General features: G+C 45.7%; 2 protein-coding genes across 3 annotated transcripts in view; one reads left to right on the forward strand and one right to left on the reverse strand.

Moving 5' to 3' along the window:
• Positions 1 to 25,406, forward strand: part of LOC135226518 (uncharacterized) — a 157,608-nt gene extending 132,202 nt beyond the window's left edge. For both annotated transcript variants that reach the window (XM_064266143.1, XM_064266142.1), the window contains 4 exons: positions 10,834 to 11,028; positions 18,651 to 18,821; positions 24,022 to 24,170; positions 24,396 to 25,406. In XM_064266143.1, coding sequence (XP_064122213.1) covers positions 10,834 to 11,028; positions 18,651 to 18,821; positions 24,022 to 24,170; positions 24,396 to 24,399 — 519 coding nt within the window. In that variant the 3' untranslated portion in view covers positions 24,400 to 25,406. The remainder of the gene's footprint in view (positions 1 to 10,833; positions 11,029 to 18,650; positions 18,822 to 24,021; positions 24,171 to 24,395) is intronic.
• Positions 1 to 25,609, reverse strand: part of LOC135226519 (retinol dehydrogenase 12-like) — a 248,483-nt gene that overhangs the window by 194,706 nt on the left and 28,168 nt on the right. The window lies entirely within an intron of this gene.

The raw sequence follows: 25,609 nt of genomic DNA on the forward strand, positions 1-25,609 counted from the left end.
TTAAACCAAGAAGAGGCCCTAGGAGCAGAGGTCAAGGGGGCTATCGGTAGGTTGGGCACCTCTCCCTCTCCTGCGCCACGGGTGGGGGGGTGCCTGGCTGGCCATTGGGCCAAGTGGCAGTGTTACGGGGCGGAGAAGTGGGTGGTAGATGTCCTTCGGGTGGGATACCTTTGCCATTCGACTTCTCTCCTCCTCTGTCGGACAAGTGGCAGCTCAGGAAGACGTATCCCCCAGATTCTCTGAAGTTCTTGGTTCTTCAGGAGGAGGTGCAGAAAATACTGGACAAGGATGCGATAGTGGAAGTAGTGCATCCATCCCCGGGGTTTTACAGTCACATCTTGGTGCCCAAGGCATTGGGAGGATGGAGGCCTGTGATCGACTTATCCACCTTGAATCGCTTCATCAGGAAGACACGGTTCAAGATGGAGACCCTGCGCTCGGTGTTGGCAGCCGTGAGGGAAGGCGACTTCATGCTGTCGATGGACTTGAAGGACGCATACTTCCAAATCCCTGTTCATCCCACGTCCAGGAAGTTCCTTCACTTCTCTCTGGCAGACAAGATCTTCGAGTTCAAAGTCTTGTCCTTCGGGTTGACCACACCCCCTCAAGTGTTCACAAGGGTCTTCTCTCTCGTGTCAAGTTGGGCCCATGCTCAGGGGATCCGTTTGCTGAGGTACCTCAACGATTGGTTGGTCTTGGCAGTTTCCAGGGAAAAGCTGCTGCAAGACAGGGATCGTCTTCTTCGGTTCTGTCTGGACCTAGGCATATTAGTCAACCAGGAAAAGTCGAACCTCGTACCCACTCAAAGGATTCTCTACCTGGGCATGGTCATCAATACGACAGTGGCGAGAGTTTTCCCGTCGGATCAGAGATTGGAGAAGTTGCGGACTGTGGCGCACAAATTCCTCTCAAAGTCGCATCAGTCAGCTCATCAGTGGCAGGTTCTTCTGGGAGTGCTATCTTCCCTGGAGAAGCTGGTCCCTCATGGGCGTCTTCATCTTCAGTCTCTGCAATGGAGACTGGGGGAATTCTGGTCTCCGGCGGTTGACTCTCCCTTGTTTATGGTCCCATTGTCTTTGAAAGTGAGAGAAGACTTTCGTTGGTGGCTGGACGACCAGAATCTATTGAAGGGCGTCCCTCTGCGTTCTCTCCCTCTGGACTTCCTTCTGTTCTCGGACGCCTCCCTCGCAGGTTGGGGCGCACACTTAGGCGGCCTCATCGCTTCAGGCGTTTGGGGTTTAGAGAACAAGCAGCAGCATATCAACGTTTTGGAGTTGAAGGCGGCTTTCCTGGGTCTGAAGGAGTTTCAGGGGATGGTAGAGGGTCACTCTGTTGTTCTCATGTCAGACAACACCACGTTGGTAGCCTACGTGAACAAACAGGGAGGCCTAGTTTCTCAGCAGCTTCATGCCTTGTCCGTCGAGCTTCACCAGTGGGCAATCAGCAATTCGGTAGAGCTTTCAGCCAGGTATATCCCAGGGAAACGGAACGTGGTCGCAGACAAACTCAGTCGCCGGGATCAGATCTTAGGCACAGAATTGTCCCTTCATAAAGTGGTGGCAGACAGGCTTTTCCAGATTTGGGGGAGACCCATGCTGGACCTTTTCGCGACACATTACAACAGGAAGCTGGAAGTGTTCTGTTCAGTGGTCCCAGATCCCTTGGCATTGGCAGAAGACACATTCCAACATCCCTGGGACAATCTGGAGGTATATGCCTTTCCTCCGTTTTGTTTGATCCGTCTGGTTCTAAACAGGCTGTTGCGTTCACAGGGTCTCAGAAGGACTCTGGTGGCCCCTCTGTGGCCTCAGGCGGAATGGTTTCCAGATCTGCTATCGTTGTTGTCGGAGATTCCGAGGGAGATTCCGCCTTGGCAGCATCTCCTGTGTCAGCTTCATGCGGAAAGGGTCCACCAGTCAGTAGAATCCCTGTCTTCACGGTTGGAGGCTATCAACTATGTCCTCCGAGAGAGAGGCTTTTCTCAGAAGTCAGCTGGGCACATGTCCAGCAGTCTTAGGAAGTCAACCTCCGCAGTTTACCAAGGCAAATGGGCGATCTACTGTGATTGGTGTCGTAAACGGGGTTTTTCTCCACTCGTGACCTCTATTCAGCGAATAGCAGACTTTTTAACCTTCCTCAGAGACGAGAAACGTTTGTCTTTGTATGCTATTAGAGGCTACAGGGCGGCTCTGAGTTTGGTGTTAAGCCTGAAGGGTATTGACGTCTCCTCTTCCTGGGAACTTTCCCTGCTAGTTGAGGGGTTTGAGCAGTCGTCTTCTCCTAGAGAGCTCAAGCCCCCAACGTGGGATGTTTCCTTGGTGCTTAAAAGCTTGACTAAGAGCCCATATGAGCCCTTGCGCCGCTCATCTGATAGGAACCCGACGCTTAAGACAGTTTTCCTTTTGGCTTTGGCATCTTCCAAAAGGGTAGGGGAGCTCCACGGTCTGAGTTATGAGGTGAAGCACACCAGGGGTTGGAAGTCAGTGGCCTTCGAATTTGTTCCGGAGTTCGTGGCCAAGACCCAAAATCCCTCGGTGCATGATGACAGCTTCGCTAGTTTCTCCATTCCCTCTCTGACTGACTAGTGGGTGGTGATGCTCAAGAGCTTTTGTTGTGCCCTGTCTGGGCCCTGCGTTACTATCTTAAAAGGACTCGGCACCTTAGACCAGGCTGCCGCAGACTTTTTGTCAGTACAGGCCGTACGAAGAAAGAGGTGTCTAAGAATACTATCTCTTTTTGGATACGGGAAGTCATCAGACAGGCATACTTGACTCTTGATGATTCCATCGCCACGTCTGTGCAGGCTATAGCACATGACGTTAGGGATATTGGTCCCTCTCTGGCTTTCAAAAAGAACTTGGCTGTACATAGAGTGCTGAGCGCTGGTACTTGATTACATTCACCTCTTTCTGTCTTAAGGATGTTGCCCACAGATCTATGGACACATTTTCCCTGGGTCCTGTGGTGGCTGCCCAACAGGTTGTGTAATTCATAGTTGCCCTTAACGGGGCACCTTTGTATCGTACCTAAGATGATTGTGTGGATGAGAGAATGAGTGAGTTGGCTGGCCTCCCTCTTTCTCTTGTACCTTTCGTTCTTCCTTCAGACGGTTTAAGGAATTGACACGTCATTTGCTGGACTGGTCTGATACAGGTGAGTGAGGTAGCCATACTGCTAGGGTGGTCGTGCAGTATTCAATATCTTACCCACTATTTAGTAGCATGGGCTCTGCTCCTGGGCAAGGAGGAGTCGGGAGTACTACAAACCCTAGTGCCCTGGTTTGTTTTTTTGGGCAGTCACAGTTTTTCTTTGGTTCCCTATACAATGGTTATCCCATATATCATTGTACGTCACTCAGGTTCTGAGTGGTTAGATTTTAGTGTATCTAGCTTCTCAATGGGCTTCAGTCCCTCTCCAAGAACTATTTCTTTTGAGAGCTGGACTGGCCGGTAGGCCCCCAGCCAGTCTAGGATGTCTTATACCTCCCTCCAAGTATGAGTCTATCCTATTGTTAAGACCGAAGGTTTGTTTGCGAATGAACAAATGTCAAATTTTCTAAGACAATTTGTATTTTTCATAGCTACAAACCTGAGGTCTTAACGTTATACTGCCCGCCTCTAGCCGCCCCTCTTTTTGTTTAAGTCATCCTGAGTTGGGAAAGACTGGTGGAGATGTTCGGCGTTTGACCTCTCTTCACCTGATTTACGCATGCGTTGCCAGATACCATAAGATTCCTTGCTTTCATCTACTTTTTTACCGATTCCAGCTAGGCGCTAGAAATTATCCTTTGTTCCGATACGTAATACAAACCTTTCGGTCCTTTAACAATAGGAATATACTTTCGGCGTTGCTGGAATTACGGCCGTTGAATCTTGAACAAGGTGGTTAGGCAGTAACTACCATGGGCTAGCCTGCCCGGATGTAAACACTCCACTTTACTTTCGGCCGTCTTCCGAGGAAGACGTGTGTTTGTGAGCCCCGGCTGACTGGTCGTTAATCTTTTTCCCGGTGGGATCTTTTTTTTTTTTTTTTTTTTTTTTTTTTTTTTTTTTGTTTTTTTTTTTTTTTTTTTTTTTTTTTTTTTTTTTTTTTTTTTTTTTTTTTTTTTTAAATAATTATGCATATATGGTGTTTGATATTAATACTAAACAAAGGTTTATCCTGGGTTTTTCAATTAATATACAACCCCACTTTTTGTGATAGCCTTTGTAACTGCCCCTCTACTTGTGTTAAGAGCCGGCAGCTAAGGTATGCCAACATATTTACATTCTTTCGCCCTTTAACACTGGCTCAGACCTGCATGAGGACGAGATATGTATTTATCGTGAGGATGAGACATGTATTCATCCGGAAATTATGCTTATGCTTGGGAATTACCAAGGGAACTTCAAAGGTTTGTCCGTGTTTTGTTATGGTAATTTCTCTTCTCCTTCTTCCTTTCACTTACTATAGGAAGAAGGTAGAAGGATGGGCGTGCGGTGCTGATGTTGGGGGATCTCCTCTCACTTCGGAGGGCAGCGCCCTTGGATGTGTGAGGAGTATCCTCATTACTTTAATATTTTTTTCCTTATTTTACAGACTAGTGGTGATTGTGTTTTCAGCAGTATTGGTTGGATGCTCTTTGTGTTGGTTATCCTAACCTTGGAATTGTACCTATGACTCGTAGCATGTTGCGCACCGATCCTCAAGTGTGTGTACTGATCCCCTGCTGATAATCATTTTCATTACCACTACTCCCGGGGGTTATGTCACTAGATGAAGCTGTCGCGCTGCACTGTGAGGATATCTACTCCTGATGGTAGAAGTCTGGCAGAAGAAGAAACCGAAGAGAAAGAGAGCTCGTCAAGTGTTGTCATCCTCCTCTTCGAGATCTTCATATCTTCATGCCTCCCCCTCTTCAACTTTTAGGCTTTGCCGTAAGAGAAGGTGGTCTCCCCCCCTAAGAAGTCTCGTCACGGGACTTCTAAGTGTCTGTCTCCTCTCCCGGTTCCGAAGGTTCCACCTCCGGACCTGGAACCGTCTTGGCCGCCCGCTTGTGAGCGTTACCGAGTGTACACCGTGCAGCCAGGGTCCAGACTGGGGAGTTCGCTCCCCGTGTCAGGACCCAGGCACAGAGCGGAAGATGGTAGGAGTCGCTCGGGTGACTCGCCAGACCATTGTCCAGTGCCCAGGGTTGACGTGACGTTCCCACGGGTCCGTGCACCTAGAGGCCGGTGGAGGCGGGCCATTCAGCCCTCTTTTAATTAATCCTTTTCTTTCAAACAGCCCCACCCAGATGACGGTCGCATTCGCCGACTGACCAGTCTTGGGGGTTGCAGACGCTTCACCTGCCAGGTAGGAGTTTCGTAGCCCTCCTCGAGGAAGCGTTCTCTCCACTGCTACTCCCGCAGGTCCCTCTGGACAGGTGCAGTTGGGCCGTGTTGCTTCGGCAATTGCCCCAACTCTGTCCTGAATGGAGGACCTGTCGGTTCTTCTGAGGAACTGGCGAAGAGGAAGTCTAGGAATAAGAGGAAGGTGTCGCCGTCGTCTTCTGCCGCCTCTCACCCTTCGACTTCTGAGGCCCCCCAGCCGAAAAAGAAGAAGGTAGCCCCCCCCCAAGAGGTCTCGCTCAGAGACCTCTAAGGGTCTGTCCCACTCCGGTGGGATAGTTGGGGCTTCCGCTGGTCCTCCTGTTCCTTCGGGAACAGGGCCTGTCTCTCCTTCCGCAAGGAAGAAGATGACAGGGACCGGAGGGGTACTGGCTAACACCGGTACCACCTCTCCTGGCGCCAGAGGTTCCGCCTCGACGCCAGGTACCGTCTCGGCCTCTCGTTCGCGAGAGGTACCAAGTGTACGGTCACCTGCGGGTGACCGTGCAGCCAAGACCCAGGCAACCGAGTTCGCTCGGCGCCAGGATCCAGGCACAGAGCAGAAGACTGGTGGGAGTCGCCCAGGTGACTCCCACCAGGCCAGCAATCGCTCTCGTGGCGAGTCGCTGGTACCCAGGGTTGACGCGACGGTCCTAGACCAGCCGCGGGCTGAGGTGAGGAAGCGGTCCCCATGGTTGCCTGGACCAGCCTCAAGCGGCGTGACGCACCATGAGGACAGGCCTTACTCCCACCGCAACAGAAAACTCTGCCAGTCCCCTGACCGCCGCTCCCACTGGGACCGGGCGGAGAGGGGGACCAGCAGCAGCTCTTCTGACGCTTGGGACCGTCGCCACGGTTCTCGGTCCAGCCGCTCTCCCCGGGAGAGCCGCTCGACCAGGCCTGAAGATCGATCGCCACCGCGGGTTGGCGAGCGTCTGCAGCCCCCCTCCCCCCCAGCACGCCAGTTCTGCCGTTTGTGGGGGGGGACATTAGACCTACCTCTCCTATCCCTTCAACTTACTCGGGCTACACCGGGAAGAGCGAGGCGATCAGGAGTGATCGCGAGGGGCGTGCTCCCATCGCGACAGCGGATTCTGCCGGTCCCCTGACCGCCGCTGCCACCAGGACCGGACGGATCGGGGAACCAGCAGCAGCTCTTCTGACGCTCGGGACAGTCGCCGCTGCTCTCGGTCTAGCCGCTCGACCAGTACAGCCCAATCGCCAGCAGCTCTCCTGAAGAGACTGATGCTCCGTTCTTGGTCCAGTGTTTCTCCGCAAGAAGACTGCTGGTCCAGACCGGCAGCTCGATCGTCACTGTGGTTGATGATCGCCTACAGTCCTCCCAGCCTACCAGTTCTGCTGGTAGGCAGGGAAGGAGCTCTCGTAACAGCTTCCCTGACATAAGAGACCGGCGCTCCGTTCCTTGGTCCAGTGTTTCTCCGCAAGAAGCCGCTGGTCCAGACCTGCAGCTCGATCGCCACCGTGGGTTGGTGATCGCCTGCAGTCCTCCCAGCCTACTGGTTCTGCTAGTAGGCAGGGTAGGAGCATCAGGTCTCCCTCACCTGTCCCTTCAACCTCCTCAGGCAACACCGAGAGGAACGAGGCTTGGAGGAGATCGTGGGGGGCTGGCGAGGACGAATGACGCTTCCCAGACTCTCGGAGGGACCATCACCGCCGTTCACATGACGGTCCGTCTGGACCACGCACTCAGAGACCAGGGTGGGCTCCCCCTTCGGTCCTCTTGAGAGGCTTCGACCTCGACGAGGACTGGGACGCGTGGGAGGACGGTATCGGCTCTCTCCTGTCAGGTGCTCGCTCAGCCCCACCCAGACGAGAGTCACAGTGGCAGCAGATGTTTAGCCTACAGTACGAGTTCATAACCCTCCTCGGGAAAACGTTTTCTCCAGACGGTAACGTTTTCCTAGACTCTGAGTGGGTGCGGTGATGGCTGCTCATACTCGCTTCTCCGACTGCTAGTTCCGCTGGGAAGGCGAGCGAGTATCCAATCTTCCTCCCCCATTCCCTCTCTCCCTATGGCTGCGAAGGGAAGGGGAGGGATCCTGCAGAGCGTTCTCCATAGGATTCCACGTTGGGGGACTGCGTTCCTGGGGGGACCTTTGGGTCCTACCGGACATAAGTCCCCGTCGTTGAGGAAGGATCTTGCCCCATCCTCGATTTCTACGGGAATCGGGAGGACCACCACCCGATGATCGACTGACGAATTCGGTGGGGGTTTCGCTGAGTGCTTAGAGTTCTTCGGAATTTCTAGCACTCTCCGAGTGTTCTGGTCTTCTACGATCTGCAAACACTTTGGCGAAACCACGGTCCAGAGTGGGCGAGACGAGAATCCCAGATAATTGTTACTATGATAATCGGGAATCTCGCCAAATGCTCGAATTCCTGGAATTTCTAGTGTTAGAGAAAAGCACTGCTGCTGAATGAAGAATATCTCAGGAAGGGCTCAGCCTGGATGGACCTGACGGTCCGTCACCTCGGTAGGCGGCCAACCCCGGGATAGAGAAGAACGGGTGGGAACATCCAGTTTGGCTTGAACTATTGTCTTCGGTATCCTGTTATCACCATAGAAGTCTTCCTTCGGGGAAAACTTCTCCTTCACTCTCTTCATTAGAGAATGAAGGGTGTCGGCTTCCAGTCCTTAATCTTGTTCCTTGAATGGAAGAGAATTTAGGATGGAGGTCTATGTACAGGAACCTACAAATATACTACGTATATCGCGACATGCTTCTGTTATCAGTTGAATTGTCCGAGGTGTAGGCACATAGCGTAGTTAACTCTACGGGTTGTGACCGAGACGAATAGTATCTTCTTAATTGAACTGCAACTTGGGACTGCCCTGCAAACCTCCCAGGAGTTATATACCAGTTTTGATTTTGAGATACTTATGGTATTGTACAACACCACCTCAGCGTTTGCATTCACCGAAATCCGTTTCGATTAAATGCAAATGCTCGAGCGTATTTTTTTGCGCTCGATGGTTCTAGCCGAACGCATTCCTTCTTGAAATGGATTACCTGGCACCTCAGGATGACGAGTGAGCGAGAGGTAGCGGTGTATTGGGCTGACTGCCGCAGCCCAGTACCAGCTGGCTCTCCAAGATAGCACGGTTGGATTATGTCTCTCCGCGACAATGATTGACTACCAAACCGAATCTCTGCCCGGCAATCACAGATGTAGGTCTCTGGTTGGCTGGAATTCTCGCATACGTGAATGACCATCTCTACTGAATCGCCTTGGACATTGCGAGAATATTCAGACAGAGATATCTCAATAGACTCGCTATCATCTTTCTGTTTACCGCACGGTAACAAGTCTGTAGACTAGTCTCCCGCTGCATCGCACCTGCCGCTGCGATAATGCGGAATGATTTCTTCAGACATCTGAGTTTGTCTTCTAAATATATCTCGTATTCGTAGGTGTGCAATTGTTCATTGTTCACTCCGAATTGTAGATATATAACGGAAGACATCGCCTGTTCCCCGCCCTGCTAGCTCTACTTCCAAGTATATAGATGTCCTTCCTGGATAACCTGGGAAGAAGAAGATGATGATTCAGCCCATGAAAAGCGGTTCTTCAGGCAGTACATCCCTGTGTTTTCATAACTGAAAAGCGCTCCGCTTTCATTGCAACTCCGACTTCTCACCGAACAGCAATGACGTAACAGTTTAGCGTTTTCAGTCCTTTGTAAATCACAGGGATTAAACCGTCTTCGTGGGTTGGTGTCATTGGCGGGACTTTTCTAAGTTCAGAATCTTGAGAGTTACTTCTCTCGATTCGGCTGTGAAGACGTAGGTCTGCATTCACCTACCACCTTCATCTTCAACGGCACATAGTGTTGTTTCTCCTTAGCTGAGATTCAACTACTGTGAGAACTTCTGTCTTGCCATCATGGACCTCGGTCTCTAGAAGGCAATTGACTTACGCCTGTTGGGCACATGCCTTGAGAGAAACATCATCTCGCCTTCCGGCATTGGTGGCAACAGATAGACGATTTGTATGGTCTCTCGGCATAACCCTTCAAAAGGTGAGGGTCACGTGACTACGCCTCGGATGCTTGGACAGCTCGCCTCACACAACCGAACACAGTCAGTCGGCAGCTGTCGAAGCGTCCAAGACCGTCACGAGCTACGCTGTGGACTTAGTATCGGTTGTACCATATCAATCGTTATTTCGTCCTACTGGCGTGTTCCGGTACCCATAACCATCGACACCCACCATGGAGTGTCGGTGTCCTATCCACCACGGAGATGAAGAGACTTTGCCGCAGTGGGGTACGAGACCGCGAGAGACTTCGCTGCAGATGGATAGGTCATTGCGACCATATCCTTCTTTCCCTTCGGGACTGCCCGCAGGTCCTTGGAACCTCATTTCCTTGGACCAGTGGTGGATGCTTGCAAGATGTGTTTGCTTACCCTGCTCCTTGACATGACAAGTTGCATCTCGTCCATGGTGTGCAGTTGTAGAAGTAAGAAGGATGCAAGTGACTTGCTCTCCCCCTTCAACGCCTCGTCTCTCCATTCCTCTCCTTCGGGTTGAGGATAGGACTCGAACTCACACTGGCTGGTCAGACGATTGATGCGGTATGCCTATACATAAGCATCCTTTTTATGTTTCTTATCAGAATCATAGAAGCAATCCCGTTCCTTCCTCTAGCAAGGGGAGGAAGGAGACTGACAATAATGCAAACCCTTCCAAGAACTTTGCATTAATGTCTCCGATCCCAATATTCTTCACAGTCCTTTTTCGGATGAATCACGATCCCTCACTCATTTCGAAAAGACCCAGAAGTCTGACTCTTGATCACGCCGCTCCTATACTCTGATCAAGTTGTCAGAGGCAGCAGGACACTCCTCCTCGCTCTTACAGCCAGGAGGAGTAGCCTAGGTGCGCAGAACTCCAGTCAGTTCTAGAGGCTCACTCAGATTCCTCCCACCAATCAGTGAGTCTTCCGATTGTTAAAGGACCGAAAGGTTTGTATTACGTATGGGAACAAATAACAATTTGTTGAAAATTGTATTTTTCCTAACTATACAAACCTGAGGTCCTTTAACAAATATGCGCAACTCATGCCAGCCCTCAATCTGAACCTGGGCCAAAAGGCAAAGTGGAGTGTTTACATCCGGGCAGGATCCGGGCAGGCTAGCCTGCCCCACGGTAGTTACTGCCTAACCACCTTGTTCAAGATTCAACGGCCGTAATTCCAGCTACGCCGAAAGTATATTCCTATTGTTAAAGGACCTCAGGTTTGTATGGTTAGGAAAAATACAATTTTCAACAAATTGTTATATTGTTAAGACCTCAGGTTTGTAGCTATGAAAAATACAAATTGTCTTAGAAAATTTGTCATTTCTTTTTCGTCACAGCTTAATCCTTTGACATCAGAATCACTATTTTTAATGAGCCTCCTTCAGCTGTTTTATGCATTTGGAATATCTGATGCCGTTATATTTTATTTATTTTATTGCAGCCCATGTTAACGTTCCCGTCAATTAAAACATTGGTCATCGAGTTTTTTGCTCTCAGTCCAGTGAATTTTAGAATAGAAGACTTGGATCCAGCTATGGAAGGACGCTCGGAGGCAATCATTGGTTTCCTTTCATCGTTTCCAACTACCACGGAAATTTATTTCCGCAACACAAACTTACTACCTCCCTTGGTTTTGGTAAGTTCTACTTTTAATCCTCTTCTCATGTTGCAACAGTGTACATGCTGTAACTAGTTTGATGTTCTTGTATTTTGTTATTGTGCTTATTTGAACTGGTAAACCAAATTATTTTAGGAAACTGAAAAATCACATACAGGCAGTCCCCAGGTTACGACGGGTTCGGCTTACGACGTTCCGAGGTTAAGTCGCTTTTCAATTATATTCATCAGAAATTCTTCCAGGGTTAAGACGCCTACAACACTGATCTGGCAGAAGAAAATATGACACAAAAAATGCAAAATAAGCAATATTTGAAGGTTTTTTGGATGAAAAATGTAATAAGATGTAGTTTACATAGTTTTCAATGCACCCAAAGCATTAAAAGTAAGGTTTCATACAATCAACTTACCTGTCAGATATATACATAGCTAAGACTCCGTCGTCCCCGACAGAAATTCAAATTTCGCGGCACACGCTGCAGGTAGGTCAGGTGATCTACCGTCCTGCCCTGGGTGGCAGGATTAGGAACCATTCCTGTTTTCTATCATATTTTTTCTGTCGCTTGGAATGTAAACAACGTTTGCAGTTCCTCCTGACTTGATTTTTGGATTTCATCACCATCGATCTTCTGGGCTATCTTTTGCAGGGAAGTACTGGATCTTTGGTTCGGCATACGCATATTAATTTGTTTTGATAACTTTGGCTTCGAAAATTTCGAAGAATTGTTTACGTGTAACTACCGAACTTTTCGGTAGACAATCACATAGTTTGCAAGAAGGAAAATTTTAATATTTATTCATAATAACGTGTAGTAAATGTTAGAATTGATTGAGCTAACTAACCTTCCTTCTTGACGATGTAAGGAAAGAATAGTTACGCTTCCTTTAGAAGTTTATATAGCTCTCGTACTAACGAGCAGTTAGAGGCGGCATTAACATTACTAGTAGTGTGGTATCCTCATCTCCTTCTTACTTCACAGAATCTTCAAATTCATATTGCAATTTGAAGACAAAGGAATGTAGCTCAAAAATACGAGCTATTGAAAGGTAAGAAGTGATTTTACTGTTAGTGCAGTGGAGGGTGCGTTCTGTTCGGCTCTGTTTCGCTCCCAGGCCTAGACCTCTTCCAAGCTCGCATACCCAGAGGAGAAGGAAAGTCGAAAGCCTTACGGAGGTTATGGAGAATCCCCACCGATCAGGCGTCCCCTCGGCAGGATCTGTAGAACGTCCCAGACTGCCAAGTTCGCCATTGGAAAGGCGTCCTAATTAGTAGAGGGTGCGTTCGATCGGCTCTGTCTCGCTCTCAGGCCTAGACCTCTTCCAAACTCACAAGCCCAGAGGAGAAGGAAGTCGAAAGCCTTACGGAGGTTATGGAGAATCCCCACCGATCGGGCGTTCCCTCGGCAGGATCTGTAAAACGTCCCAGACTGCCAGGGATAGCCATTGCAAAGGCAGCCTTTAAAAAGTGCGTCTGTTCTTTTTTCCGTTTCTTTCTTCATCTTACATCCGAAAAGACGAAGAATGTACATGTTAGAAGTTCGGACGATCTGGCTCGTTCTCTGAATAAGAGAACACTGACTCACTGAGCGAGAGGCTGAAAGCCAGCCAGCAAGCTAGCGCGAGCCACGTTCCAACAGCCTGCAGCGAGCCGCGTTCCAACAGACTAGCGCGAGCCGCGTTCCAACAGACTAGCGCGAGCCTCGTTCATACAGATAAACGCGAGCCGCGTTCCAGCAACTGAGTGCGAGCCGCGTTCCAGAACTTTTTCTTGGCGCAAGGCGCCTTCAAAGAGAAAACAGACGGCTTAACTAAGGAGCCTTATAGTAGAATGGCAATCAGAAATGCTTCCATTGAACGTTTTCTGGCAAGAGGCTCGTATAACAAGACTAGAGGCGCTCGGATCTATTAGGGCGCACGGGACCTTCCACGCAAGCGGAACGTTCCAGGAGCGAGTCTCCTTTCTAGCGTGCGGAACATTCCAGGCGCGCGGAACTATCCAGACGCCAGGCGCTAGGCACAAGGATCCAGACGCCAGGCGTCAGAAGATTTCAAAATCTTCATTAGAGAGAGAGGTCAGTCGCGAGACTCCTCTTTGAATTTTTAACTTGAACAACTTTCCCCCTGGCAAATGTGCAAGATGTCGCACAGGCGGCCGTTGCTTTTGTCAGAAGGATTCTGATACTAAGAGAAGCCCCTTTTCATTATTCAGAAGACTCCTTTGTTAGGCAGTTCCTCTCAATGCGGACTCTCTCCTTCATCCATGCTCTTCCCTCGTTTTGAGGAGGCAAGAGCTTTGGGAGTTTTTCTTAATAAGATCTCATCGATGTTTGGGTATGATCGGCGGATAGAAAATATCTACTTCCCTCCGTAAACCCTAGTGATGAACAGGAATTCTGTCTCTTCCGCGATTTATGAAGAAATCACGATTTAAAGAGTTCCTTGATTAACTTCGTTCCTTAAGGATATATATATATACTCTTTCTATCGTTCTATTAACGAAAAGAACGAAGATAGTAGAAGGTAGTAGAGTTTCTGCTGTATGAGAATACGATACGGTCAAATCATAAACACATACCGTAGTTACTTCTTTTCTGTGCAACTCAATTACAAGTATCCTTCTACGTCTTTCCTAGGAAGGACTACGCTTAAAGGGATTGTTAAGACTACACCTACTTAGCTTCTAGATTTATCGAAGTCTTGTTTCGCTTAAATATGCTTTAATAAGAACTTCCTGAAGTTCGATAATAATTTTATTAAATTCCTTTATTAATTGGATAGCTGGCAACTCTGGAAGAGTAAGCGGGGACTGCTTTCGCTGAGAGCCTGAGACCAACGCATTACTCCTACGCCAGTTACTTGTCAGTACCATGTAGGTGTCAGTCATGAGCGGTCGGGCGAATCTCTCTCTCCTGTGGGATTGGAAAACTTTCCGTATCTCTCCCCTACAATCGCGGTCTAACCTCGGATTGAGGGATAGTTAGCTAACATAAATAAATATTGTATGCCTTTTTGCTAAGAAGCTTTCAATAAGAGAGATAGTACAACCTTTCAATGCTGTTTACCGTAGGTAACATTATTAAAGGATTCTATCGCAGCAGAACATTATATTATGTAATGCTCTCAGGCTTACGAAAGCATAGCTTATTAGAGTACCTGCTCAGAAGAAGATGGATGAGTCGGATGGGAAACATTCTCTTTGGGGCAGAACTTGTTTCCCTGAATGGACTATACTACGTATATTAAGTTTTTTTCCTACTAAGAACGGAATTAACATGTGAAAGGAGGTCGGGTACCATAAAGGCACAGGTGTTCTGGCACATAACATAAAAAGAATTAGAAGAAAGCGCCAGCTTGGCGCAACGCGCCAGAAGTACCAACCTGGCGCAATGCTCCAGAAGCGCCAGCCTGGCGCAAAATTTGCGCCAGAAGCGCCAGCCTGGCGCAGTGAGCCAAGAGCACCATCCAAGATTTTCTCGTTTTAGCGAGTTATTAACCTAGGAGTCCGGTAGACTCTCGGACACCAAGCTCGGTAACGGCAAGATTCGTTCCTGATTTCGTTACCCATTTAATCACTTAGGCCATTTCCACGACACCCTCATATCGCATAGAGCATCGAGAATCTCTTTTTTTCGCTCCTATTCGCGTTAACAAAGAGATCCTTCTCGATCGACGATAATAACTGTTAACATGTTTAACATTTATTGGAAAGAGTTGTGAGAAGACGAACAGGCTTCCTATAGACTGCTTCCTTTTCCTACTTCTCCCCGATTGAAGATGACGTGGGAAAAGCTTCAAGGAAGATTATCTTGCCAGTACAAGAGCAACTGGCCTCTTTGGTGGGAGTGTTAGCGCCTCGTAGGAAGGACGTTGCGCTTCCAATCAAGAAGTCTCGTCCTCTCTCCCCTGCGAAGCGAGAGGCGTCATGCAGACGTGAAGCTTCCAAACATATCGCAGAGGCTTCGGTTTCGAGAGCGAGATCGGGAGAATCTTACGGAAGACAGTCAACGCCAGAGGACGTGAGACGTCGTCAAGACATGAATAGTCATTTAAAGCTGCTTTTAGACGCGAGGCTCCAACCAAAATTTTGGCGCCAGTTAGGACGCCTTTTGAGAGCGAAGCGTCTTCCAGGCGCGAGGCGTCATCCAGACGTCAGCAGCCACACAAACGGGAGGCCTCAGCCAGGACGCTTGACTGACTAGAAGCGTCATCCAAGCGGGAAGCGTCATCCATTTATGGAGAGAAGCCTGGGCTGTTGGCGCCTTCCGGACTATTAAAGCGGGGAAGAGGAAGGAATATCATTCCCTTAGCCCCTCTCCTATTAGGAGTTTGTCTCCTCCAGAGGAAAGACGTACTGAATTAGCAGCGGAGACTCATCTAGACCCCGAGTTAGAAGTAAACTCGGAGGAGGAGTATCAAGGAAGAGAAGGACTGTCGAACTATAATGTTTTGACAGCCTTGCTTCTAGAGGAGTATGGAGACGACTTGACTCCTGCCTCTCCTCCTCCTCCGCGCTCTCTTTTCTCGAGTGCAAAGACAAAGAAATCTTCGTTTTTTCTTAGAATGAAGCCCGCCATTTCGATGAAGAGGGCTCTTCAGTCTTTAGACTCTTGGATGAAGTTGAAGAAGGAGTTAGTTAGAACGGTCTTCTGCATGCCTCCAGCGAGACTAGCTGGTAAAAGAGGCATTTGATATCAGACGGGAGAGAATTTGGGTATTTCTCTTCCGTCTACGTCAGAAGCGGACTTTTCGACCTTAGTTGACGCTTCACGTAGACAAGGTTTGAACTCTGCCCGTATAACTTGGGGCATTTCAGAACTGGACCATCTCCTCAAGGGACTCTTTCATGTATTGGAAGTTTTCAACTTCTTAGATTGGTCCCTTGGGGTGAGTCCAAGAAAGCCCATGATTGTCGAAGGACTCGAACCAGAAGTCCTTCTGTGTATTTTGTCTTATATAGACAAAGCGGTTCAGGATGGCTCGGTTGAGATCTCCTCTTTGTTTGGAGCAGGTCTTCTTAAAAAGAGGACAGTTATATAGTGTCTTTTTAACCAAAGCGGTCTCCCACGCTCAGAGGGCAGCGCTTCTGTACTCGCTTTGTCGACTTTTTGTTCCCTTCTCAGTAGTGAAGGACATTTCTCGTTCATTAACTGAGAAGGCGACTCAAGACCTTCTGACACAGTCAGTAAGGAAGAAGAAACCTGCAGACAGCCCCAAGAACACTGTCATTGTCTGATGAGGAGAAAGACCGAGCCTACATCCTGACACAGATGCGCTAGATGCGAACATATAGGACAGATAAGAGTGTCCGATGTGGACATTGCCAGACATCCTCGAGACTCTACCAAGCTCGAAGCTCCGGCAAGTGGGAGGAGCCACCCAGGTGCGAGGCGCCAGGCAGGCGCGAGGTACCAGCCAGCGGCGAAGCTCCAGGCAGGCGCAAGGCGCCACTAACCAACGCGAGCGCCGAGGGAAACGCCAGGCCAGGCGCAAAGCTCCAGGCAGGCGCAAGGCGCCAGGCAGGCACAAAGCGCCAACCTGGACGCGAGACGCCAGGCGCGAGGCGCCAGGCAGGCACAAAGCGCCAACCTGGCGCGAGACGCCAGCCAGGCGCGAGGTGCCAGCCAGCCGCAAAGCTCCAGGCAGGCGCAAGGCGCCACTCCAACCAGGAGCTAGACGCCAGCCAGGCGCGAAGCTCCAGGCAGGCGCGAGGCGCCAGGCAGGCACAAAGCGCCAGCCAGGCGCGAGCAGCCAGCCAGGCGCAAGCCAGGCTCTAGGCGCGAATCTCCAGCTAAGACGCGAAGCGTCATCCAGATGCGAGGCGCCAGTCAAGCGAAAGGTACCAGACAAGCGCTAGGCGCCAACCAAGAGCGAAGCACCAGCCAGGCGCAAGGTTCCTGCCAGGCTTCAGGCTTCAGTCGGGTGAGATCCATTTCAAGAAAGCCCTGGTCTTCTTTGAAACATGGAGATCTCCTAAGCACTTCATTAGTGACTTGATTCCTTCAAACAGCTAGAATTTAAAAAGCGCAGGAAGTGCGCGCTTTTGCAAATTCTTGTTCTTTACATAACAATATGTCATATAAGACATATTAGCTGTGTGTACGGTAGAGGCAACTCTGTGTTGACTTCTCATTACACAAAGGATGTCAAGTTAACCTACGAGAGATCCTTCTCTTTTGGTTTATACGTTTCTGCGGATACGTTACTGGGATAAGGAGCCGACACTGATCCTTAACTTTGAGTTAAAGTTTTTTAACTTAGTGAAATTATTGGGGTTTTTGAAAGGAGTGTGGGGATAACTCTTTCCAATTTGAGCGCGAACCCTCGTGTTAGGATCAGGTGATCGGGATCGGTGTTGCGCTCCTTCATAAGGTGTATTGTCATATAAGTGGATCAGCACCCATTGACAAAGTCCTTTCAGCTCTGCCGAGTAAGTGGATAAGACCCCTTCGGCAGACCCACAAGAACTCTGGCCATAGATCACATATCTCGCTAAAGTTTCTGAGTGATGCAGACTACGGGCAAAAACACCCACGAAGTTACCACCTATCAGGTAGGAACCAAGGTTTTATTTATACCTACAACATATGTTGTTTACCTGTCTATTCCATATAGTAGCTGTCTCTTACCCTCCACCGAAGGGTGCCAATCAGCTATGTATATATCTGACAGGTAAGTTGATTGTATGAAAATGATATTGTTATGATACAATAAAGTTTCATACATACTTACCTGGCAGATATATACGATTAGGGCCCACCCAGCCTCCCCGCAAGGAGACAGGTGGAAGAGAAAAAATATGATAGAAAACAGGAATGGTTCCTAATCCTGCCACCCAGGGCAGGACGGTAGATCACCTGACCTACCTGCAGCGTGTGCCGCGAAATTTGAATTTCTGTCGGGGACGACGGAGTCTTAGCTATGTATATATCTGCCAGGTAAGTATGTATGAAACTTTATTGTATCATAACAATATCATTTTTCTTAGGATTTTTTATGATGTTCCGGCTTACGACGATTTTCGGCTTACAATGCGTCTCAAGAACAGAACCCCCGTCGTAACCCGGGGACTGCCTGTACTGTATAGTACAGGCAGTCCCCAGTAATCGGCGGGGGTTCCATTCGGTGATTTCCGGTGATTATCAGTGCTGATAACTGGTCAATACACCTTTGTTTTAAAGGAGTGTATTGGCGCCGATATGTGGAAATACTATGTGCATTTCAGCACTGAAATTAGCTGATTTTAGGTGCCAGACAAGTTTTTTTTTTTTTTTTTTTTTTTTTTTTTTTAATCTGTCCACCCGCTTGTGGAGTTTGCGTATGGTAACACTGCGTCCCGGGCTTTAGATAGTGACGCTATATGTAAGTTTTAGATAAATAAAAGGATATCTGGGGGTACATTTCCAACTGGAAAGTGTTTTAATCATTTACTGTATGCGAATTACACCGTTAATATTCGAAATAGGATATTGTTATTTTTGTTGAATGTAAGCTGAATGTAACTATCTAAAGCCCGGGACGCAGTGTTACCATACGCAAACACCTCAGGCGGGTGGACAGATGGAAAAAACAGAGTATAGGTTGCCAATAACCGGGAACTGCCTGCACCTCCATACAATTTATTTTTCATTTCTCTCTCTCTAGGTGTTTGGCTGCTTTGGTGGGGCAATAGCTGTTCTACTTAATCTTGTCCATGTTTCCATCATTGCATGGCATGAAGAAGTTCCATGCCCTGATCCTGTTCTTGACATTCCACCAGAACTACCAAATCTTTCTCAGTTTTTGGAAGTACAGAAATTGCTTCCTGATTTAGAGGTTAGTATTACCATTACTTTTGTTTGTTGTTATATCCCACAGCCTGATATCTAGGTCATTCTGCTCTTTCATTCTTTAAAGATCTCTTCCTTTACTTGCTTTTACTTCTTCCTCAAATGAGTTAACATTACAGCACCTACACTGTAAGCTGAAAAACATTAAATTAATGATATGTGCTTCACGTTATAAATTGCATATATACAAACAACGGGACTAGTTTGTTTACATCATGTTTCACCACTTTGTTGGTAAGGTTATGTTGTAGGGTCTTTTTCTTTAACACAATTGATGCAGGATGATAGGAACAAATTTAGAGGTTAACAAGGAAATTCACATATTACTTATTCCTACTTTATTAACCCTTAAACACCTATTGGATGTATTAAACGTCAACGAAAATTGTCTGTTGGGTGCTTAATTGACGTATGATACGTCGACGCAAAAAAGTTTTTTTAAAAATTCGCGGAAAAAGAGTTATAGGCCTACTTGGCAAAAATTTTTGAATCACGCGCCTTGAGGGATGCTGGGAGTTCACGGATCAAGCTGTTGTTTTGTTTATAAGCGTTACCCAGGCGCGCATGCGCTTATTGCTTTCTTCTCACACTAAAAAGCATCAGCGACACATCTCAGAAATTATTTCGTCCGATTATTGAAATTTTTGCACCATTTTAAATTAGCCGTTACATAGAGTTTTATATATGAAAATGTGCACAATTTCTTGTAGAATACAACATAACACAGCCCATGGTTGTAGCTTTTATCAGTTTTGAAATATTTTCATATAAATAATGATGTGCCAAAATTTCAACCTTTGGTCAACTTTGACTCGACCGAAATGGTCGAAAAACGCAATTGTAAGCTAAAACTCTTACATTCTAGTAATATTCAATCATTTACCTTCATTTTGCAACAAATTGGAAGTCTCTAACACAATATTTTGATTTATGGTGAATTTTAAAAAAAACTTCCTTACGTCCACGAGGTAACTCTTCCGAAAAAATCAGAAATGCTTTTGTCAGATTGTCGTAATGTTTGCACCGTTTTATATTAGCCATTACATAAAGTTTTATATATGAAAACGTGCACAATTTCATGTAGAATACAACTAAAAACAACCCATGGTTGTAGCTTTCATCAGTTTTGAAATATTTTCATATAAGTAACAATAAGTGCCAAAATTTCAACCTTTGGTCAACTTTGACTCGACAAATGGTCGAAAAACGCAATTGTAAGCTAAAACTCTTACATTCTAGTAATATTCAATCATTTAACTTCATGTTGCAACACATTGGAAGTCTTTAGCACAATATTTTGATTTATGGTGAATTTTTGAAAAAACATTTTCCTTACGTCCTCGCGGTAGCTGCCGAAAAAATAAGAAATTCTTTCGTCCGATTGTTGTAATGTTTGCACCGTTTTATATTAGCCATTACATAAAGTTTGTTCCGATACGTAATACAAACCCTCGGTCCTTTAACAATAGGAAGGTAACTAGCGGCAGCTGGGACGGTCGTAAGCTTCGAACAAGGGGAGAACGGTAGTTAACTGCTTGTCCGATCGTGCGCGCGAGGTGAAGAATCACTTTTGCTTTCGGCCGCGGGTGTGAAGGACGTGTTCGTCATCGCTCTCTGCCCGTTTCATCGTCGTATGCTTTGTTTATATTGTGTTTTCTACTAATGGTTTGTTTGATCTTGAAAATGAAACTGTAAGTACACTGTTTTCATTTTCATTACTTAATTATGAATCAACATGGAGCTATCGCCGTAGAGGCGGCGATTTCCGCTCTTCCAGTCCTCGTCGAGGTCGAAACCTCTCAGGAGGACCGAAGGAGTATTTAAATACGGTGTCCGAAGACACGTAGAAACGCCGCTGTCGCAGTAGAGGAGGTGGAAGTAGCTTGATCGACCGGCCAGAACTGAGAGAGCCTTCTTGTCCGGAGACGAGAGACTCTGGTTCAAGACAGAATCGGCAAGCTGCGATCGCGGCAAACCCACCGTCGGTTTGGGTTCCCTCTCGGGCCCCAAAACGACTCGAGCAGAGACATGGGCTCTGCTGGTGGGAGCGGCGATCCTTCCCCCAGGTCGTTGTGCTGACGAATCAGTGCAATAACCTGGGCAAAGTTACTCTGAATATCGGAAGTTACAGCGTCTTGAGGAGTAGGACCGTCCAGTCCCTCCAACAAGAGCAGCTCCCAAGACCCTCCTCCTTCAGAAGAAGGATCAGCAACAGATCCCTGACGGTTGCCTCGAATCACTTGCGCGTACGTCCTGGCTGGTCCTAAGACCATACCTGGCACGTGCGGCGTCGTGACGGGATCGTGAGCGGCGCATCTCTCACGATCACTCCTATATACCTCGCTCTTCCTGGCGTATGCCGAGGAAGTTGAAAGTATCGGAGAGACAGAACTGACGCTACCCCCTCCCCCCCTGACGGTCGCCTCCAATCACTTGCGCGTACGTCCTGGTTGGTCCTAAGACCATACGTGGCACGTGCGGCGTCGTGACGAGATCGTGAGCGGCGCACCTCTCACGATCACTCCTAGCTACCTCGCTCTTCCCGGTGTAGCCCGAGGAAGTTGAAGGTAGTGGAGAGACAGACCTGACGCTCCCCCCCCCCCCGCTCGCTGGCAGGACCAGCGTACGTGGGGGGGCTGCAGCCGATCACCAACCCGCGGTGGGGATCGATCTGCAGGCCTGGCCGTGCCGCTGTATTTAATCCGTTAAACTGTCAGTTGTCAGCAAATAATGGACAACTGGGTTGCACTCCCACTTGTCTCCCTCTCCTTGAACTTAACACTCAACCAAACATACCCTGTGTTAACTGGAATCACTATCAGCACATTATACATAATTATTATTGGCAGAGGAAACCATTCATTGGCATCGCCCCTTAAGAAGTCTCCACAACATCAAGCCCCAGATTCACAACACCCTGTATCCACACACACAAAAAAAATAAAAAAATAAAAAAAAAAAAAAAAAGTCAAAGATATTAACTGGGCTTCTTGTTGTTCCACAGGCCTTCAAGTTTAATCTCCTAACCACTTTAGTCCCTAAATATGGCACTTCTCAGCATCCATCATCTTCATCATACGATGCCAACAGAAATCTCACATTGCAATTGAAGGGGAGCTTACTATCAATCAACTTGACTACAATACATAAATAAAAAAAAATAAAAAAACAGTATAAATGCTTAAGCCCATCGCCCATTTATTAACACACGAACTAAACATGGCAAAAAAAAAAAAAAAAAAAAAAAAAAAAAAAAAAATCACAAAAAAAAAAAAAAAAACAAACAAACATGAGAACCCAAACAAATTTCATCATACAAACCTACTTTCCAAACGCCACCACAATGGTGTAAAAAAAAAAACAAGTGCATGAATATATTTTTTAATATTTCTCAGACTGGTCTTTTTCTAGAAAAGGTTGATTTAAGGGGACCGTCCGCTATGTTGTGTATTTATTTTTTTTTATTATTCAAAATTCACAAATTCCCTTTATGTGTATGTTTTAGATATATATAATACCTTCATCAAACAAAAATTTCAAGTAATTTGAGGAAAAACTTTTAGATTTATTAGTGAAAATTATTTTTTAAAAAAATTTAGGTAGCGATTTCTCCACTAATATGACATCAATTTTATTGAAAATCATACCATAAAAACTACTTTATATAAGGAATAATTCTATGAGGACCGAATTTTGATTAATTATTTATTTATTTATTTTTTTTTTTATACTCAAAAAAATCTGAAAGAAAGAAAGAAAAAAATGGCTCATAAGGAATTATGGGATTTTTATTCCTCTTTCCAATGATATCTTTCTCTCTAAAATTGGATAATAAATAACCGAGTAATGGCTACCAACATGCGAATAAGTATGTTTTTGAGTTATGAGCTCCCAAAGATTTGCTATGTAAATTTTTGCTTTTTTCTTTGAAAAGTCAAAACAACATTATTATAATTACTTTATTTGTACTTTTATTGTTGATTTCTACATCAAGGATCCTGGTCCTCCCCCTAAAAGTGGTATTAATACTCTTAAGTGTGACACGAGACAATGATGTTGACGGCGTGACATGAGACAATGAGGGAGCTGATAACAATGAATTTTCCTGTTTTTCTTTCAGCACACTCCTGGCCTTCGCTAATTTTACTAGCCTTAGTTGCTTAGTAGCTTTCTTGATCTTAGGTAACTTCGGCATTGCTATAAGTTCACTAGGAAGTTATAAAAACAACGTAAACAGCAAGTAAACAAACGCATGTGCATGCAACCACTTTGACGTCTGCGGAGTAACTGAGTTGTTCTCTTGACGTTGACTTGAGTCTCGCCTAAAACTGCCCAGAGCTCTCACACTACCTTTCATCGCTGCCAGACGTATGAGAATTTCGAAACATCTGAAAAAATCGCTGTATATATGCAAAAATAAACATGCTAAGACGATCCTGTCGAACTCAGTCATACAGACAACGCAGTTATGATGACGTCATCATTTAAAAACCGCTATACATGTCTTCATTATTTGTATAAATAATTGGCTGAAACTTCTAGAAAGCATGTTTCTACATAGATAGAAATAATAACTCAATTTTTTATTTTTTCAAGTTGATAAGTCATCCGCCATAGCAGACGGTCCCCTTAAGTCATTTCAGGCTGGTCCAGACTAGGCAATAAAGAGTTTGAGATTTAGGTTTGGCTAGGCAAATTATTTTGGTCAACAGAAAATTCCCTGGTAAGTTTTACTTTCTAGAGTAATTCTTATAAACTTTTTATAATATTAATCCTCCAGGTCAGTGCAGTAGGTTTTCACTTTCAGAAAAACAAAACTCAATCATCAAACAAGACCAAGTCAGCCCTGCCACTGGTTACCCAGATATGGCGGCCCACACCACCTCTATTCTACTCCATGGCCCGGAGTGATCTATCTGGTCATCGACTAAACTCGCTCTAAATCGTGAAACATGCTTCAACAACAGGCCCTCAAAAATCTTGTCTCCCTTACTTTACACTAAACCTGCTAGACGGTAGCCATATTAGCCCTACGTAGGCTGTATGAACTTAGACCAGCCTAGGCTAGATATGGTTAAAATATCCAGATGTGGTATCCTTGCAGTTTGGTCTGATTAATGACATTTTGTCATACTATATGTGTAACCAAAGCTGACTTGTTTTTCTCTCTCTCTCTCTCTCCAAAGGAAGATGTCACCTTCAGACACCTTGAGAAACTGAAGAGTCTCGAAATAGATGAAATTTACGTTTCCCCATATTTTGATAATATTATCAAAGCTCTACGACTGTCAGGAGTGAATGTGTCTGTTAAGTACAGAAGAAGCCCAAAATCCTTGTAAGTATATTATTTACTTAAGCTCACATAATTTTCTTTTTTTCTTGCTACAGTTGTAATTCACTCTGAAGTTCATATTTGCTACCTGTGATTTATTCCATACTGTACTTACACAGTTACACGTATAATGAAATTGATATTAATTTGAAATACAGTTTTGTTGATGCTTCTGTGGAAAAGTTGAAAATAATTACTAATAATGTCAAATGCTTTTAATTTTTCCAGGTAATGCAATCTTTGACAGAGTGAGATAAGATCTACTCAGTTGTCTATCTACAGAGATGTATTCAAGAAATTAAACTAAATTCATTTAAAATGCAGACGAGTATACTTTAATTGCATAGAGTATTGTGGACATTGTAAACATATATCATTTTGACCAAATCCAAGGTTACTGGAATATTTACACAAAATTAAGTGTTTTAAATACATAAAGGGTTTTTAAAGCAGATTAAAACTCAGTTTTGAGTGATAAATGTCTTACACATTGGTTTTTCCTCTTTTATCTCAAAAGGGTTCTCTGCATCAGAGAGAAATTTGCAATAATTTCCAGTTTATAAAAAAATTTTTATTTTTAAATTAAAAAGTCCCTGGATCTTACAGGTTTATTATTAATTCTACCGGTTTCCAGCTTGGCGCTAGTATTAAACTAATGTAAAGACCTCAGGTTTGTTAGTTATGAAAAATACAAATTGGTTAAAAATGTCATATTTTAAGAAAACAAAGAAAGATAAAAATAAAGAAACTGTACATTATGTAGGTTAAAAGACTTGAGGGCAAAGAGAGAGAGATTATCTCCTTACTAAAAATTTTTACCATTATCATGTTAACATTACCATGATCACAAAGACATCATCCTACCAACAGGGTACAACAGATAGATTTTCTTCTTCAGTATGTATCTTGTACATTTTTAAAATATAGGGTTTGCATTTAAGTATAAGAGCATCTTAATTGTCAGCAGTGTATGGCTACTGTGGTTAGACTGGAAGCCTTTTTCCCCAAGCATTTATGAAACGGTTTCTGCAAGCTGATTTCAGATGTTACATTTCAAGTATTGATCAGAATTTATTTTAGGTGTGCAGAAACCTTGTCATATGTTAAACAGGGTTATCTAGCTTGAAAAAAAATGTCAGTCTAGTCCTGTGGCACCCCAGGGTGTGCATTTGGCCTCGGTGAATTCTCACCACAAGCTTGGAAAATCACATTTAAAACTATAAAGGAAAATTATTTTTATTTTGTTATTTGTTTTATTTTAAATGAAGTTTGACACCATGTAAGGCATTTTCTTTGACTTGTTTAACCCATGTTTAGAACAATTTACCTTGAAAATTTTACAGAGGCAGAAACTTTATACAAATTTTGTATTCAGTGTCTTGGAATCCTTCCCTGTACCCAAAAGGTCTAGCCTAAAGTAACAGTAGATTGACTGTAATATT

This window comes from Macrobrachium nipponense, chromosome 14 (assembly GCF_015104395.2).
Source record: "Macrobrachium nipponense isolate FS-2020 chromosome 14, ASM1510439v2, whole genome shotgun sequence".
Classification (NCBI taxonomy): domain Eukaryota; kingdom Metazoa; phylum Arthropoda; class Malacostraca; order Decapoda; family Palaemonidae; genus Macrobrachium; species Macrobrachium nipponense.